Below are 18,178 nucleotides of genomic sequence, written 5' to 3' on the forward strand. Positions count from 1 at the left end.
AACAGTAATGCGTTTAGTGTTTGTAAGGTCTTCCACTGGGAATCGACCACGACCCTAGGCGCACCAAAGACGTACACCACTAGACAAGCGTCAAGGGCTAAGCAAACTTTTAAATTATCAGATTTCAGGAAAGAAAGAAATATAAATTAAATCCTAGAACCACTGCTACACAGGGTGCGAAATACTGAGGATGGCCATTCCCACACTTCAAAATTTTGGAAGAAAATTCATCCTAAATAATTTACTGGAGAGATAAGGTGACATCGACACTGTCAGAAGTATACAAACTATTTACAGTAAATCTGTGCAGTTAGTGGACAACCTAGTGGATAAGCATTATCCCTAACCTTACATATATCAATAATTTTGGATGTTCAATATATGAAATCTTCATTTCAAAACTTTCCAGTGCAATTTTTTTTTTTTACTTATTTATTTACTCCTATCTCTCCCCGATCATAACTGTTATGATTTCGCATCCTGCTGCTACATATTTGAAATAAATTATCCCTATATTCTACACAACAACTGATATAAGGTTCCATGAAAACAACCAGCTTATATTACAATGTTATTTATTGAACTTATTTACATATTTTGTATTATTTCTAACTTATTTCCTTAATTGGGTTCCTCAAGTTCAACGGTGTGACCTTCCACTACAGGTTTTGAATTTCTTCGTTCTCTGCAAAATAACGATCATAAATACGTACTGAAAAACATGTAATTGATTGCACAGTTAAAAGAAAACATTCATATTGTTTACCTTATAAATACGCTCTCATTAAAATAAATTATTATTCTTTGAAGTAAGTGCCACACAAGGCAACAGAGTCTGGCACTCGTTTCTCAGATCTGGTGATCCATGGCTTGGAGGCACTCCAAATATGATCTCTATAGCATTACGGTAGAATTTTTTATAGTGAATTAATATTCCCTAATCGAGCTCACCTATTCAGATGTTAGATTTGTAGTGTGACACTTCTTATTCAAAGTGTCTTGACTATGTCAAATACAATATAATTCATCTTCCCATACTGAAAATTAATAAAGTAATTTTAAACACTACTATACATAAACATTACCCAAACACTCTTTCGGTTTAGTGGCATCCCTTATATTCTACATTTTACGTTTTACAGCCTTATTTGATTAAATTTTGACGATCACTCATAAGAAACACTTGAAAGGAAAGAATCGCGTTTGTTACAATTACAACATACTCTCCCACAGTCTGATATTAAGTCATCTCGGGATCGCACGAATCTGTCTGGGTCTACAGGGTCAGGGATCTGACTACTTCGGGATCACGAGTCACGAATTATGTTACTCGTTTCATCACTGGTACCACTGCATGGTATTTATTCACTTTACCTATTTCAATGTTCTAGTGCCAGTAAATTTTCAGTAAAGTTTTTTTTTTGTTTCCTAGCTGAAAATGTGCATTGTTCTGTGAGAGCATCAATTGAGATAAATCCAGAAAATGTCATATTGACTCACTCGATACTGTTGTATAAGCACGGCGTTACGAAAAACAAACGAAGTAATCACTGATATAAGAAATCACTGAGAGATGGAAGAACAAATATTTACTTATTTCTGTAATTTTCTCTCCATGCCTTGTATGAAATGCAATCTGATCTCACGATTCACAGGAAAGATAGGTCATAAGTGTGTGAACCTATATACCTTGTATTCTTCACGGAGCAACATAAATGACAAATGATGACCTACAAGGCGTTATCCTGCGTCACGTACAGCAGAACGCGTGGGAAAGTGTAGTTCGCAATTCACAGGAAACGTGTAGAATTTACTAAAGTAGGCACCGTGTACACGGACAACTTCGTACCATTTTGCAACGAGTTTAGAACATACCTTAGAGGTTCAATGAAATATTTCTCTTTAAAAATAAAAAATAAAAAAATTACTGGTGACTAATACGTAAAGAGGTGTTGAACAACAATTCACTGGAATTATTTGTGACAGTAAAACAAACGGATTTTAATCCTGAGCCTTACAGCGGAGGAATACATCTTTGCAACGTTTCATTCTTTCAAAACACAAGAATCACTGATAGGAAGACATGCATATTGCCTTCATCATACATATCAAATGAAGAAGGGATGACTCATTACCGTAAATGTAACACTAAGTTTATTTGACCCATATTCATGGAACGTCGTGTCGGAGACATTAGCGTCGTTTCACAATTCATTATAGAGAAGTAATAAATACTCCTGCGACCTATCGACCTAATTCTTTATATCCCATCTTTGAAAGCAGAAACATTTCTCAGTGTACATGGCACAAGGCAGGAAAATCACTTCATTTACTTCAATCCAGTCAAATTCTGAATGCATTTTAAGACCTATGTCTCCCTATTTATTTTCCTGGTAATTTGTTGTTGAGTGTTTACGCATACGCATACTTTGGCGTGCTCCATCCTATTGAAATCTTTTTGTCTTTGGGGGAAAAAAACTACTCTTACTTTTTAAATTTATTTTTTTATTACTGCCACTGCTGAATGAAGTCTTTATCTTGTGGATAAAACATTAACCTTTATTTCTTGTTCAATTTTAGTGTTGATTACTTCTTTTTCATACTGAATGAAGTCTTATCTTCCCGAAAACTCGGGAATGTCTTTGTAAGAGAGAAATGTGCATTTACTATTATTTTGTCTTTTAACAAAATTTTCTAACTGCTGAAGTCTTTATCTTCTAGGAAAAAAAAACTGTTTCTTTATTAGTTTTAATGTTATTTTACTTCTTTTCTATCTCCTGAATGAAACCGTATCTTCTGAGAAGGAAAAAAAAACTAGATTACCATCTGTATCTTAATTAATTATAGTACTTTATTGCTTGTTTCTATAATAAACGAAATAATCTTATCGTCTGGAAGATTCTGCAATTGCATATTTCTCTATTACAATGGCATTGCAGAGTTTTCCAGAATGTAAGATGATTTCATTTACTATAGAAAAGAAGTAATTAACTCTAATCAATCAAGAAAGAGGGTGGTATTGTAGTTTTTCTCTCATGAGATGAGTTCGTTCAGTAGATAGAAAAGATGTAAAATAATACTAAAATTAGTCAAGAAAAAAAGAGGTTAGTTGCTTTCTGTTTTTCATGCAGCAGGTAGGAAATGTTTTTAGAAGGCAAATATAACAGTAAGTGCCTATCTCTCTATTACTCTGACATCGCAGTTTTCAAAAAATGAAATTTCCCGCAGTATAGAAAAGAAGTAATCAACACCAAAATTAATCAAGGAATAAAAGTTATTCTTAGAAAAAAAAAGATTTCATTCAGCAGATAGGAGTAATCAAAAAATAAAATTAACAGAGGTACTTTCTTCCAGAAGACAAAAAAATAAAAATGTAAACAGTAATGAATCTCGATTTTAGTTAATATTTCCATCCTCCGAGGAAAGTAACAGGCAAGTTGCTAAATTATAAAGGATAATAAAATAATAAATACATACAAGGTAAACATTTCATCTCATTTCACTGTGTACTAATACATGAGTGCGTAAAAATGAACTCATCTCGCTATATAAAATACAAAGACCTAAGTGATTGAGTGACCGACAGATCTTTGCACAGGCCAAATCGCTTAAGATAGACAAGTTAAATATGGACAGTACATGGGATTTGTTACGTAGGATACCACTAAGGAAGGATTTTTGCAAATTCGACAGGAAGGGGAGGAAAATATGTGTGGGACGTATTTTTAAAATATGACCATATCTCCGAATTCCTTAAGGTTACAGACTTGAAATTTGATATTCGGATGTATCATTTCAAATAATTTGACATATTTAAGCGGTTTTTGATATTTTAGTACAAAGGAAAAAAAGAAAAAAAAGGTGAGAAAGAAAAGAAAAGGAGTGAGGATTACAATTATTATAAGATGTCAAAATCTCTGAATTTATGAAGGTTTGAAACATGAAATTTGGTATTTTCATATTATTTAAAATAAGTAGATAAGAATTTAAGCGCTTTTGAAATATGCCTCGGAGGTAAGAAAGGGGGGTGGAAAGAAAAATGGATGGGGATTATAATTATTATAGTAAAGTATTTAATTCCTTAAGGTGAGAGATTTGAAGTTCAGTATTTCCATTTCTCATTTAAAATACTTTGCCACGTGTTTCGGCCCTCTTTTTTCTTTTTTGACATGCTAGTAAAAAGGGAAAGAAACGATGTGGAGAGGAGAAAAAAAAGGTGGGGATTACAATTATTCTAATAAAATGTCGGTATCTCTAAATCTTTTAAGATTTGAAATATGGAAGTAACTTCTCATTTAAAATTATTACAAAAGCGTTTTATGATACATATCCTAAAAGGAAGAAAAAGGGAAGGATTACAATTATTATAATAAGAAGTTCATATCTTGGGGTCCGGGAAAGTAAGAGGCATTGAAACGGTGGAAATCTCTCTTTCCTCCAAATCCACAGAATTCTATGCATATGATATTGATCTAGTGACCTATAGATGTGAGAAATGTAGTGAATACAAAACGTATATGTAGAGAAGAACGCGTCCATGGACTAAGTTGCAGATCCCTGGCTTATTTAGTGATGGTAAGAACTTTCCGATATCTCTCGTGATTGTAAGGAAAATAGGTAAAACTATACTTACCTACGCAGTAGTCTAGGCTCCACCTGCTGCAGCCAAACACCCAATACTTCCTTCACCGTTTCTTCTGTTGCGACGGTGTACATCTTACGAACAGCAGCTGAAAAGAAAGATAGAATTTCAAGCAAGTACTAGCGATTTTTATTCTTTAAAAAAAACTGTCATTTGAAATAAATTTCCCTCTTAAATAGCTTTACGGAATTATGGTATGGTTTGTAAACATGGATACCTAGAGCTGAAACTAATTCCTATATTATTTTTCAAGTCACCTAAGCTAGGCCCCTATTTTGTGATTTTTATGTAAGGGTACTATAGAAAGTTATCTTCCACCACACTTTTGGTATATTATATAATGGAAAAGTTACATTTTTCGATACAAGTGTAACAAGACTTTCTTCCGGTGCCCTTAGTGTTGATATGGTTTTGAGTCAACGTTTAAAGTCACCTTAAATAACACTACAAAAAACATGTGTTTTGGCTAACTTCGTTGTCACGAAAAATTGAAAGATGAAGTCGACAGAAAGACGAAAGTTTGACTATTCGCCGTCCTGAAAGTCTGCAACTTTTCTCTTTTTATACTGGAATTATGGTAACTTCGAAAGCTATGTTCTTCTAGTGTTTTATCTGCGTTCCAGTGTTAGACAAAGAGCTCTGCAATTTTGCACCTTTAAAATATCGGCAGGGGAGACAGTTTGGCATACTATGTAATACTACCAGACTAATAGTGTTGCCAACGCAACAAAGTTATATTCGTGTGGTAGACAGTATCAAATTTACAGGTATACACGAAAAGTCTGGTGCAAAATTATACTTCACAGTAGTGATTCCTACACTGTACTTCAATTTAAATTCGTTGACACTATTGACTTTATTTAGCCCTGGAATCATTCCTACCTTGGAATTTTATTTGGTTTTACATTTTCCGTACACCTTACAAATTCTTTTGAATGCTTTTTCAAGCAAAGATTTGTTTAAATATGTACTTTGCCAGTAAAGCTTTGTTTACAACATAGAGTGTTGGATCAGTTATTGAATTTCCTATACATTCTACACAGATGTATATTCACCCAGTAAGGGTGAACACATTTACATATTTTACTACTTGACAGTAAAAGAATCCTAAAGTACTCAAAGCATACTTTATTCATGAAGAATTACTTCTGATTGCTTGGGACATACTAATATGAGAACACACGTCCAGTACGAGAGAAGTAAGACTTAATAATTAGCAAACTGGAATTTTGTATGGTTACTAGCATAAATAAATAAATGAAGTTAAATATTTCAGTACAACTTTTCAAATCAACTTACTGTTGATCTTATTGCACATTTGGTTGGACCCAAAGGTGTGCTTTTTTGCTTCATGATCCTTGGTTTCCTGCCAGAGTAGGAGAATTCCATTGCGAGTTTGTCGCACAAAGTTCTTCTTATTGCATTGTGAGCGAAACCTTTTAAAATCCTTACCACCAATTGACAGTAATACTTTTACCTGAAAGAAAGGAAAGTATTTAGATCTAATGCATGCTGAAATCAAAAAGAAAAGCAATATATATAAGGGTCCGTATTGTTATGTTTTTCTACCAGTGGAAAAAAAACGAAGCATGAATGAAACTAGATTAATTTTTAGATACCGTAATGTGAAGTGTGAAAAAAAAGCGTGGGGTTCTGAGTTTCACGGAAGGCCGTATCAAATGGGCTACGTGACTAACAAAAACTGTTTGCCTGGGATTTATTTGGTAACTTTCAGCTTTATATCGGAATAGCGGTTATTTAAAAGGACCATTGTCCGTTTGAATTAGAAAAAAATACTATATATATATATATGTGTGTGTGTGTGTTTGTGTGTGTATGTATATGGAAATTACATACACTTCCAAAAGTAACAAGTAACAGTGGGTTAATCAATGCTGCCAACAAGTAGTGTCAGAAAATAGCTAAATGACGCACAAAAACTAGCTAAAAATGGCTCAACTTACCTTAAATTATAGGTAACAGAATTTAGGAATAAAGGAACTAAATATTTGGTACTTTAAGTCTACTAGTTTACAAAGATGTTCTAATATTATTTATCTTTTGATATCCTCAAATCAAACAGTTTCACAATACAATTTGTTCCTTCATTGACTAGAAGTAATAAAATCTCTTGAATTATTTTCAACTTCTAATGTTGGGTATGGCTTTATAACACTATTGATCTATCACAAAAATATATACATGCACATGCACGCATCTCAACAAGAAAAACTCCACCCAAATTAAAAATACACTAGAAACTAATCAAACAAATTGACTATGGAGAAACCAGATCCAGGAATCCCAATTTACCGTGACGGATAGGTGAGACTGATAAAAGATATCTAATCTACTGTGACAATGTAAGTGCTGTTGTAAACAAAAGAATTAGAAAAATACCAAGATAAACTACTTTTTTTAGGTTTTTCATATTTTCTAAAAAAAAATTGACTGCAAAAGATGTAATTGCCGCTATATTAGCAAGTATGAATGGCAAGTTGACCAAAATTATAGTCCATAGCTAATGCACATGATAATGGCTAAATTGGCAAAAATGGAGTTGATGCTAACATTGAGTCAAAAGAGAGATGTTCCAAAAAGACGTAAATTAAAAGATATAACAAAGATTTGAAACCTGTTTCATAACTTGTACAGGTTTGATAGGATACTTACATATTTCTTTCCGAAGTTAGATTATTCAAGCTTTCTCTCAAATGTTTGAAAATCATTCAACGTTCGCAGAGGCAGAAGGCCAAGAAGTTCGGATTCTTCGTTTATGGACTCTGCTTTCACACTCACACCATTACTTAGAAGTGTGTCGACCTTCTTCTCGACGGAAGATACTCTTTCACTAAGGTCAGCTAAAGTAGATTGCATTTGGCCAAATACCATTCTGATATCTGCAATAAATTTTAGGAAATATTGTTTTGAAGGTGTTAATATAACTAGAAAATATATTATTTCACAAACCATTGAAACAATTAAATGTACATTCATGTTCAAAATGATTGTCGCATATCTATAACTGTCTTCTTGTAAGAATATAATTTGATAATGATTTTGCAGGATACTTTTAATACCGATACTATGTGTATAATCGAGAAATGTATATTTGTGGAAAATTTTATAGGGAAAGAATTATAAGCACATAAATTAGAATGAGTAAAACAAATGGTCAAGAAAGCTTTATTTTCGTTTTATTGTTCTTATTTACTGCTCTTTTGACATGAAATTTGCCACATACATGTCTTTGCCGATTACGCACATACCAACATTGTAAGAAATACAGGGCGAATTCGTTATCAAATTTTATTCCTACAACAACATATTTATAGACATGCGACAATAATTTTGGACATGGGTGTACGTTTGTGGTGGACAAACACCGTGTGCGTAGATTTTCTCAGGGTTCTACCGTTCCCCTCCACTTTCTTCAATCCATTATTTAATTCATTCTCATCATCACCGTCTCCTTTAGGCTGCCCCGCATAACCGTGGGACAAAACTCAAAGATTTTATTTAAATATGATTTCGCTGTTCATTTAATCAGAAATCTTGGGGGGAAAAGTGGGGAACAATTAGGAAGACGTGTGTAGAAGACCACTACGTTGCAGAATCATGACCAGGTCATTAGAGTATGACTTCATAAATCAGCACTGCGGAAGGAAAGGGTTGATTGCTCAGAGGTAGAACGTTGTCTTTTGGTGCGACGGATCTTTGGTTCAATCTCCGGCCTTATGAGTTTATGATGGACAATATCATATTCGTGAGGGTTTTCCCGTTCTCATGCCACTAATTCCTTCATAATCATTCACTATCATTAGTCATCCGTGTATCTTAACATTAACCCTAGGAAGACTAAACTATAATTGGTCACGTGAAAGACTAAGGGGTGTCAATTTTGCTCGTGGTTGTAAATTCCAATTTTAACCCTACTAACGTATTTTAAAGTTATTTAATGACTGCTACTAATAAATGTGAGTTGTAAAACTATTTTAAGACTTGTGAAATTTTATTTTAATAGGAAATATTACAAGTCCCAGTACAGACTACTACCGCATTTGGTTAGCAGACATGAAGTAGCTTGAAATACAATTCGCCTGTGTAGACAATTTACTATACTAAACCTGAGAGTATTACGTTTGCTCAATGTATAAAAGTAGATTATGTTAATTTAGTCATCCATTCAAAGAATAGATAAGTTTACATGATCCTTTCAAAGTAAAACTGTACTCCTCTTAACATTTCTAAGTTGCTAAAAAAAATGTACTTAGTCTCCTGCGCTAAAAAAAAAAAAAAAAAAAAAAAAAAAACTACCACAATAATGTGCTTTCTAATAAAACTAAATTTAAGTTTAGATTACAGAAGAAAATACAAAAAAATTCAAACGTTGTAAAATTCATTTGTTCGGGCAAAGAGAAAAAGAAAGTGCGGGCAAATTTGACCCACCTTCGTCTTTCTATGGTTAAGGACATGACATAGCGGGGTTATGAAGAACGGGACCTACAGCTTAAAGTGAGATCCGAACCACTACTCAGTTGCACTCGAGAGATATTGTTCTTCATTTGAACTCGAAACCAGAATCCCTTGATAACAAAGGCGATAAATCCACAGACCCATCATCCACGGAGGTCAACTGATAGAAATACGTTGCAGTGATCTTGCATACTTGTGAATATTTTAGGAGCCACTTAAGAACCAAAAGGGAAAGAACTGCAAAATGGAATCACTCTATAGTTATACAGATTAAATCAATGGATAATTTTAAAAGACTATATAGTACAGAAGATCTAATTTAGTCAGTCAGAAATATAGGCTTAATTTAATTTGCTAATCAATACAGGAAGTGACTAATAGTTCTGCACCATTCATACTATCTTTCTAAATAAAACTTTTTATTATTATTATTAACAAACCAGTCAAACCTAATAGAAATCTCTGTTTCGTCGATCTACTTTCCAATGTTATAAATTTAGACACTTAATCAGCTTCTGTGGAAAAGTTTTGTTGACCGTCCGCTAGTGTGGCAGCGCACTACAGGCAGTTCGGCGGGAACTCCAAACTTGATCAAATAAAATCACAATTAAAGAGACAAGTTAAAAAAGTATTTTTCGCGAATCCAACCCCCACTCAACTTGTGGACTATCATGCCTCTGACAAGGAAAATTCAAGCTTAACCAATGCTGAAGGAGTAGACTGCTGAATAATTTATGATGTAATGGCAAATCATTTGCAGAACTAGTTGACCTATGACCTATAGTTTAAGCGAGTTGCGTTCATTTCTCGAGGTTGCGACCTTGTTCAATCGAATCATCAGCCTCAAATTACCTTTACTCTCAAAAAAAAGGGGGCAACGGTTACTCCACTTTAATCTAAGGTAAACGTATTAAAAAAAAAAACTGGTGTAAAGCAAACATTCTGGTTTAAGTGAAAAAAAGTTAAAAAAAAAACACGGTTTTGGCCAATCCTGAAAAATAGCGTTACTTCTTTATTACATCCGTTCAGATTGCAAATATTTTTCTGAGATTTTAGATCCAGACTTCATTCACCTGGTAGAAAAAAAAGTAAACAAAAGCACTAAAATCAATTAAGAGACAGAAGTTACTGTTTTTAGAGGATAAAAAGATAAAAATGTAAGCAACGAAAAACCTAGTTTTCTTCAAACTTACACCCTCGACTTCTTACCTAACAAACTTCAAACTAATATGCCAACTTATTTTCGCGTAATAATCCATTTTGAATTATTATTAATATCTAATAACTAATTTTTCGAAATTCATCGTTCTTTTACCCTAAACCCAAAAGTCCATACCCGATCGAACCTTTCCTTGCACTTATTGTAAAGCGATGAAATGAGTGATATCACTTAATCTAAGATTGATGAAGTATACCTTAGAATAAGTAATTGTTACTAAATAAAGTTGGACATAAGTATTTATATTCTTCAATTTTGCCCCCAACCTCCGAATAAATATGGAAGAACATAAGGAACGAAAGATAAGCATGATGCATTCTAAAATGAGTGAAATGTCCAGGCTTGCTTGCTGCATTTAAATATCATCCGTACCGATTCTTGGGGAAGCCACATCGGTTAAAATTTTTAGTGTATCGGTGAAAGCTAAAACAAGAAAGCTTAGACAATGTATTAATTCAAAGCAGTTTTCTCCTCGATTGTAGAGATAAAACGTAATTTTCATTACTTTAGCGGAGGGCTCTCCAAATTTAAATCGATTTTTTCACTAGATTTGGGGCACTACTTTACAAACGCTTCACGAACCACAGCTGAGCGAGCGGAGGGGATTAGAAGCCCCGTAGGACTCGTTTTTTCCCCTTATCTTTTAAGTTACACACGATTGGCATTGCAGCCATTGTAGACTGTCATTTTCCAAAACTTAACATACAAATACTGGCATTTCGTTCCTTGCTTGTATTCAACCGCCTTCCGCCCTGGCAAATAGCTCCACCATAACATACTTACTTTCCCATGTATACTCATTTGCACATACAATTTATTGAGTTTAAAACACTTACATTATCATTTAACTACCTTCATTATTAATATGGGGTTAACTTTAGCAGATGGCTCTACCTAATTAAATAAATTATTTTAATGTGTTTAGACTTCATAAATCGTATCTGTTATATAGAATCCTACGAAATGGAAAATTAAGTATGTTATGGTGGATCTAGTGACAAGGCGGTAGACAGACGAATACAAGCAAGGAATGAGATGGCAGTAAGTACATATGAAGCTTTGGAAAATGACCGTCTGCAATGGTTGCAATACCAAACGCGTGTAACTTAAAAAGTAGAAAAAAAACGAGCCCTGCGGGGCATCTATTCCCCTTCGCTCGCTCAGTTATGCTACGTAAAGTGTTATGTAACGGCATATTTTTTGAACTGGGGGGGGGCAATATTTTGCTTAAAATTTGTACTATCTTGGTATATATTTTGTATTTTCTTTTTTTTTTATGGTTTAGGTAGGTTAAGTTAGTTTGGGTTAAGATACTTGGGCATTACTCGAGCAGATGGTTCTACCAAATGTTCACACATTGTATTTCCGGGTTCCTTTTTGTAGAATATCTACTAAATGAGAAGCTAGTGCATAAACCACGAACCAACTTGTGCTAGGTGGCCACAAAAAAAGCACGAATGCCATCTAACCGAGTCAGGGCAGGGGTGTTGCTGGGTATCCCGAGCGGAGCGAGGGGATGCGTCCGTAGAGAGCAGGCGTGTCAGCGACGGAGGACATGCACATAAACGAGGAAAAATACATAAAATATCCGCAATAATTTTTACACGGTGATTTTACCTGAATTCGTACTTTCTTCCTATATTTTCTGTTTTTGATTATTTAGGTTAGGTTTGGTTAGTTATGTTAGTAATTACGGTTACGTAACACCAACTCATTTCTCCTGTAAACACGGTGGTTTTACCTGATTTTGGCCTCCAAGTTCCAAAATTCTCTATATGTAACAGTATTATCTCAAATCTAGTGAAAAATGACCATAAAATCGATATAAATATGGTACAGCCGTCTGCTAAAGCAATGCCTTAACAGTTATCAAGTATTCCACCTATAAATTTTTAATATGATAAAGCCGTCTGCTGAAGTTAACCCTCTAATTTTTGTACTGTTATTCAGGGGTGTCCGAGGAATATTTTCTAGGGAGGGGCCCATCTCCATGGTTGCTATATTACGCCTGGTATTTAATATACATGGTTTCCTATATTATGTATACATTTTCGTAAGCCAAAGGGGGCCCGGGCCCCACCGCCCTCCCCTTCGGGCGCCTATGCTGATGCTAATTGTCAAGAGCCATCACTGACTTTAAAGAATCTAATGGCTAAATATGGTATACATTATACGGATGAACACACTTAAAAAAAAGAAAACAACATAAAAGATATAAACATAAAATTCCATCCATATTTGAAAAGTAATGAAGTAATACTATCCTAAAAGCGCTCAGCGCACCAGTCTAAAATAAAAATTACCTTTTTATTTTGTAACTAAAACTAAAGTAGGGCTTACTATTACATTTCATACACATAGCTTACCTTTGTTTACCTTTTGGAAGAAATTAAACTACTCACCAATCCTACAGATGGCTTCATTTGCTAAACAATCGACAAACGTCAAGCGTTTTGAATCAAGCTTGAAATAGGCTTAGTAGAAAGTTGATAAATTCAAGCTTCTTTTCAAGTTAAAAACAAGCTAAAATAAACGTTGATTGTCGCTTGTCGCATTCAAGCTTCTTTTCAAGTTAAAAACAAGCTAAAATAAACGTTGATTGTCGCTTGTCGCATCAACTGTACATTGCTAAGCCAAAATCAAGGGAAAGCGACCCTTGATTTAAGCTTACATGCTATCTGGGATGGCTTTTAACTAGTCCGTCACAGTCTTTTGAATGTCCTCCAGAGTTCCAGAATGACGTCCTTTTAGGACATGTTTCAATTTCGGGAAAAGGAAGAAGTCACAAGGACAAAATCAGGTGAATAGGGGGTTGAAAAACACAAGTAATGCGTTTTGAGGTCAAAAATTCACTGATGGAAATACCCGTGCGACACGTTTTTTCGATTGCCCTTCTGTTCAGCTGTCAGGTTTTTCGGCACCATTTTGGCACAAATCTTTCGAATGTTCAAATCGTCTGTCAAAATTTGATGTACGGTGAAAGTGTTTAAATTTAACTGTTCACTCATCATTCTTATTGTAAAACGACGGTCTGATCTCACAAGAGCTCTCACACGTTCAACGTTTTCGTCAGTTTTTGAAGTTGAAGGTCTCCCTGAGCGAAGTTCATCTTCAACGTGTTCTCGGCCTTCCAAAAATGATTTGTGCCAGCGGAAAACTTGTACTCTTGATAAGCAATGTTCCCCATAGGCCTGTTTTAAATTTTTCAAAAGTCACACGCGCGGATTCAGCAAGTTTAACACAAAACTTTATTGCACAACGTTGCTCTAAATTCCGATGCTCCATTTCTGTAACACACTACAAAAACACAGCTTCACTGATGGTGCTGCCAAAATAAGTGTTATCTGTACGGAGTTGTAACTCGGACTGAGGGAGTGGATGTGGAAGGGATAAACAAACAGGTCTAGCACAAGACAGTAGACACAATGTTGCTAGATCGCCCGCAGTGTTGCCAGTCTCATTACTTTTCTCTCACACCTTGTAGGCATCGTACTTCTCAATAACAAAGCGTCTTCGAGAAGGGGATAAAGTGTTCTCAATGACCAATCGTCTCGGAGAGTTGTGAGTGATCAATCGGTGGAGATTGATGACTTCTGCAGACTGCTTAAATTTACATCGGTTTCGATCGTTCGAGATGATGACGACGTCCTCTTCTTGGCTGCCATCTGAAGTGTGTTTACAGCCAGCACGTGGAATGTTCCAGTATGTTTGTTGTATTCTTTTTAAAGTTATAGTTACAAATTTAATCGACATTTTTCACAATTGTTAGGTCATTTTTTTCATTTTTAGGGGCATTTTATGTCATATGCCTATATTTTTTTAAGTCACGAACTTCCGTCCCTTAGTAATTATAAATGTATAGTTGAAAATGTACGTTGGCCCAACATTGCTTGATGAATTTGTTCGCCAACCAATAATTTCATATCATTTATCCAACAGTTTATGTTGTCCAACCAACAATTTGCCATAATTTATCCGACAGTTTATGTTGGCCAACCAAGAATTTGTCATCATTTATCCAACAATTCATGTTGGCCAACCAACAATTTGCCGTCATTCATCCCATAGTTTATTTTGGCCTATCAACAATTTGGCGTCATTTATCCAACAGTTTATGTTAGCCAATCAACAATTTACCGTCATTTTATCAACCGTTTATGTTGGTCAATCATCTGTTTGCCGTCATTTATATAACAGATTATGTTGGCCAACCAACAATTTGCCATCATTTATCCAACAGTTTGTGTTGGCCAATCAACAGTTTGTCGTTATTTATCCAATAGTTTCGACTTCGCAATTTAACGTCTTTTGTAATGGTTACATTGGTCAATAGCTTGGCTAATGAATGGTCAGAAAAAGCAACCAATTGCAACGTAGGGCCAACGTTGGCAGCCAACTAGGCTACCATTTCCAATTATTATGGTTATGCCTATGCTAGTAGTGAGGGAGAAGAAATTTTGGAGACAGACACACATTTTCGTTACAACAGTATAGGGTAAAGCGGTGACAAAATGTAATTATTCAGTTGAAATCAAACGAAAAATCCAATATTACATTTTTTTTTTTTTTTTTTTTTTTTTTTTACCTTTCTGAGCACAATCTTTTACAAAACATTGTTCTGCTTTCGTGTCGCCTCCTGTTTGCTCTGTGTAACACCACAGTCCCTGTAGACCAGAAGGAAGATGACGGCAGTAGTTCCTGGCAGCGGTTTTGCTCGTGTCGGGGAAATTCTCATCATCAATTGACTGTATACTTTTTGATGTCCATGGAAGACATATTTTCCCAGTCGTTGTGATATACTGGTGTCCAATATAGTCTTTCCCATTTTCTGTGAGCTTACATTCAGGAAATTCGTCTGATAGAAAGCCATGCTTATCTGTTAGAAGGAAAATAAGGGTAAGGTTGTTCATATGATCCTTTCTATTCATTATATTATAAAAACATCACTTCTAAAATACAATAAACAGAACAAAAGCTAGATCATGTATAGCACTGATGGCGAAATGACGGCCCTCGAGTATGTTTTATCCATGTCACGAAATTCATAATCTTGACTTTTTAGTTACGAAAATATTTTATTTAACCATATAGCTACCAAGTATAGTCTGCAAAGTAAAGCCGTTGATATCAAACTGACTTCTTTTTATAAAGAAAAATTCAGATTTTATAATGACTAACAAACTAACTAATTCTATATGGTCTATGTAACCCGGAGATTCAATACCGCGTTCACAAGAGCTCTCCATTGACTTCTATCCTTAGCCAAATGGATCCAGTTTCTATTTTGTATTCCTATTTTTGTAAGATCCATCTTAATATTGTCCTCCCATCTGCACCTAGGTCATCCTAACGGTCATTTTCTGACCACTTTTAAATTAATAGTTTTTTTGTTTGTAATAAACAAAATAGTTTTAACACACAGTTATTAAAATTAAATAATAATGTTATTTAAAAATTAGTTCACAGAATACTAAAACAACATGATACTTAATCAAATGCAGTTGAGTTCGTTCCTCTAGTCGCTGCTTTAACTTAGATTTTAGGGAAATGTTATTTTGGCAACACTGTAATTTTTATGGATGGCAACACTGAAAATTCGTCAGGTTCATATTATCTGTTGTAGAATAACATTATCTATGATTGTGGTAAGTTGCATTTTATTATCTGCTTTCACTTATGAAAAACAAGCAAAAGAAAAATGGTAAATTTTATATAATTTTTAGTGTCATGCTCTTAAGTATATAAAAAAAAAGTTCAAGCATTGTATTTAACAAGAATTTATATTAGGTAGGCACATATTTACCTTCAGGTTGACAGAAAAATGTCCAATACGCAGCATGAAACGATCCAGGGCTAAACCAACGTAAGCTTCTCACTTGTTCAACGCGGTGAGACATAACTTTTGTGCCATTAGAGAACATACTGAACGTGTCGATTTCAATGCTGTAAATATTGAGAGAAATATTTACTTTAACATTGGTTACGTTTCCCAAATACTAGCACGATTCAATAAGAAATCTACTGCATGATCTTTTTCTTTAACATATTTAGTCATCTTATATTAGGCTCTATTACTAGCCTATGCTAAGCAATATGAAGAGCGCCACCAACAAACTTGCCGATAGGTGACAGGGCACTCGGCCTGTATTCAGTGAGTCAGTAGTAAAATGTGAGTGATTTTTATGGCTTTTAATATCACCATAACCCAATAATAATAATATTAAAATTTTGGATATTATGATCCACTACGTTATACTACATTGTAATAAAGTCAATGAATAATTATAAACCTTTAGGGGTCCCCAACAGTAATTTCTAATTTCCGGTTGTAATGAATCAGCCCCCTACAGAAAGCATAATTCTATTCAGACAGACGCTCATGGTGAACAGGAAACAACAAGAAAACTGTACTTCATCAATTAAATAAACAAAAATTTATATCATATATAAGAGGGTCATTTAGATTGTAGTGGCAACATATCTAAGGAATGAAAATGAAATGTGTTGCTCACGTGAACATTAAGTTACGTTCCTTCAATGTAATTCCTGCCTGCCTTTCCGGGAATTACATTGAAGGCGGATGTTCCAGGCTCATATAAGGGGAATATGGCGGATGTTCCAGTACATCCCAATCTCATCGTTGTTTGGACCGCATGGGCAGTATGACATCTGGCATTGTCGTGAAGCAGAATTGGTCTGGTCTGCAAGAGACGTGGTCGTTTGCATCGCAATGCTGGCCACAAATGGTTAGTGCTCTCAACGGGTCGGGTTGAAGACCAGGGGCCGCGGTGGCTCGGTGGTAGAGCGTTCACCTCTGGTGCTAGGGGTCCCGGGTTCGATCCCAGCCTCCGCCAAGTGAACTTTGTGGTGGACAAACACCTTGTGCGTGGGTTTTCTCAGGGTTCTCCCGTTTCCTCCCACTTTCTTCATTCCACCATTTCATTCATTACTCATCATCACCGTCTCCTTTAGCCTAACCGGCATAATCGTGGGACGTAAAACTCAAAGATTTCATTTCATTTTCCATTGGGAATTAAACATGGACCATGTGTACCAAAGTCTTACACGTTAACCACTAGCTAGATCAAGCGGGGGATTTGTATATGCATCTTAATGAATATATGGCACTTTTGAGGTTTGTTTTTTTCTTTTTATACCAATGTCCGACGTAGGAAAAATTTATTTTTTTCTTGCTTTAGTTCTATGTGACGAAATTTTTTTCCAAAGTCAGTGTTCTCACCTGCTCGGACGGCAGGGGGTCTTCTCGGAATGCAGTAGCAAGAGTCTCTGGGCGGAGACAAAAGGAAATCGTTTAACTACAATGATAAGGGTTGAGGAAACAGGAGAGCACCTGTGAATTTTTCCAACCCTTCAACTTTCATTCAAAATAGGTTCTTATGATTCCGGGACCCGTGCCACTTTGATTTTTCTTTCTTGGTAATTAAAACGTATTTTAACTAACTAACTAACTAACTCTATGGCCTATGGAACCCGGAGGTTCAGTGCCGCGTTCACAAAAGCTCTCCACTGACTTCTATCCTTAGCTAATTGGATCCAGTTTCTACTTTGTATTCCTATCTCTGCGAGATCCATCTTAATATTATCCTCCCATCTGCGCCTAGGTCTTTCTAATGGTCGTTTTCCTATGGGTCTACCAGTCAAGACTCTGAAAGCGTTTCTACTTTCTTCCATTCTAGCTACATGACCTGCCCACCTAAGCCTCCTAGACTTGACGACCCTAACAATGTTGGGTAAACCGTATAAACTATGTACTTCCTCGTTATGAAGCTTCCGCCATTCCCCATTCTCGTTCCTCTTGGGTCCGAATATTCTTCTCAGGA

General features: G+C 35.2%; 1 protein-coding gene and 1 long non-coding RNA gene across 6 annotated transcripts in view; both read right to left on the bottom strand.

The window, feature by feature from the left end:
* Positions 1 to 563: 563 nt before the first annotated feature.
* LOC145670145 (uncharacterized) lies at positions 564 to 12,741 on the bottom strand. Of its 5 annotated transcripts, none has more exons than XR_014128241.1 (5): positions 12,704 to 12,741; positions 7,316 to 7,542; positions 5,942 to 6,119; positions 4,634 to 4,730; positions 564 to 685 (listed from the first exon to the last, which is right to left on the bottom strand). It is a non-coding gene; the product is annotated as an uncharacterized LOC145670145 (long non-coding RNA). The 5 variants fall into 5 exon arrangements; XR_014128240.1 differs by lacking the exon at positions 12,704 to 12,741 and adding an exon at positions 12,641 to 12,699; XR_014128239.1 differs by lacking the exon at positions 12,704 to 12,741 and adding an exon at positions 9,568 to 10,013.
* A 1,165-nt stretch (positions 12,742 to 13,906) lies between these two features.
* LOC145678945 (uncharacterized) overlaps positions 13,907 to 18,178 on the bottom strand; it is a 104,857-nt gene continuing 100,585 nt past the window's right edge. The window contains exons 6-8 of the mRNA XM_081749552.1: positions 16,141 to 16,280; positions 14,923 to 15,213; positions 13,907 to 14,055 (exon numbers count right to left, since the gene is read on the bottom strand). Coding sequence (XP_081605678.1) covers positions 13,907 to 14,055; positions 14,923 to 15,213; positions 16,141 to 16,280 — 580 coding nt within the window. The remainder of the gene's footprint in view (positions 14,056 to 14,922; positions 15,214 to 16,140; positions 16,281 to 18,178) is intronic.

Source organism: Thermobia domestica, chromosome 2, assembly GCF_964235325.1.
Source record: "Thermobia domestica chromosome 2, izTheDome1.hap1.1, whole genome shotgun sequence".
Lineage (NCBI taxonomy): Eukaryota > Metazoa > Arthropoda > Insecta > Zygentoma > Lepismatidae > Thermobia > Thermobia domestica.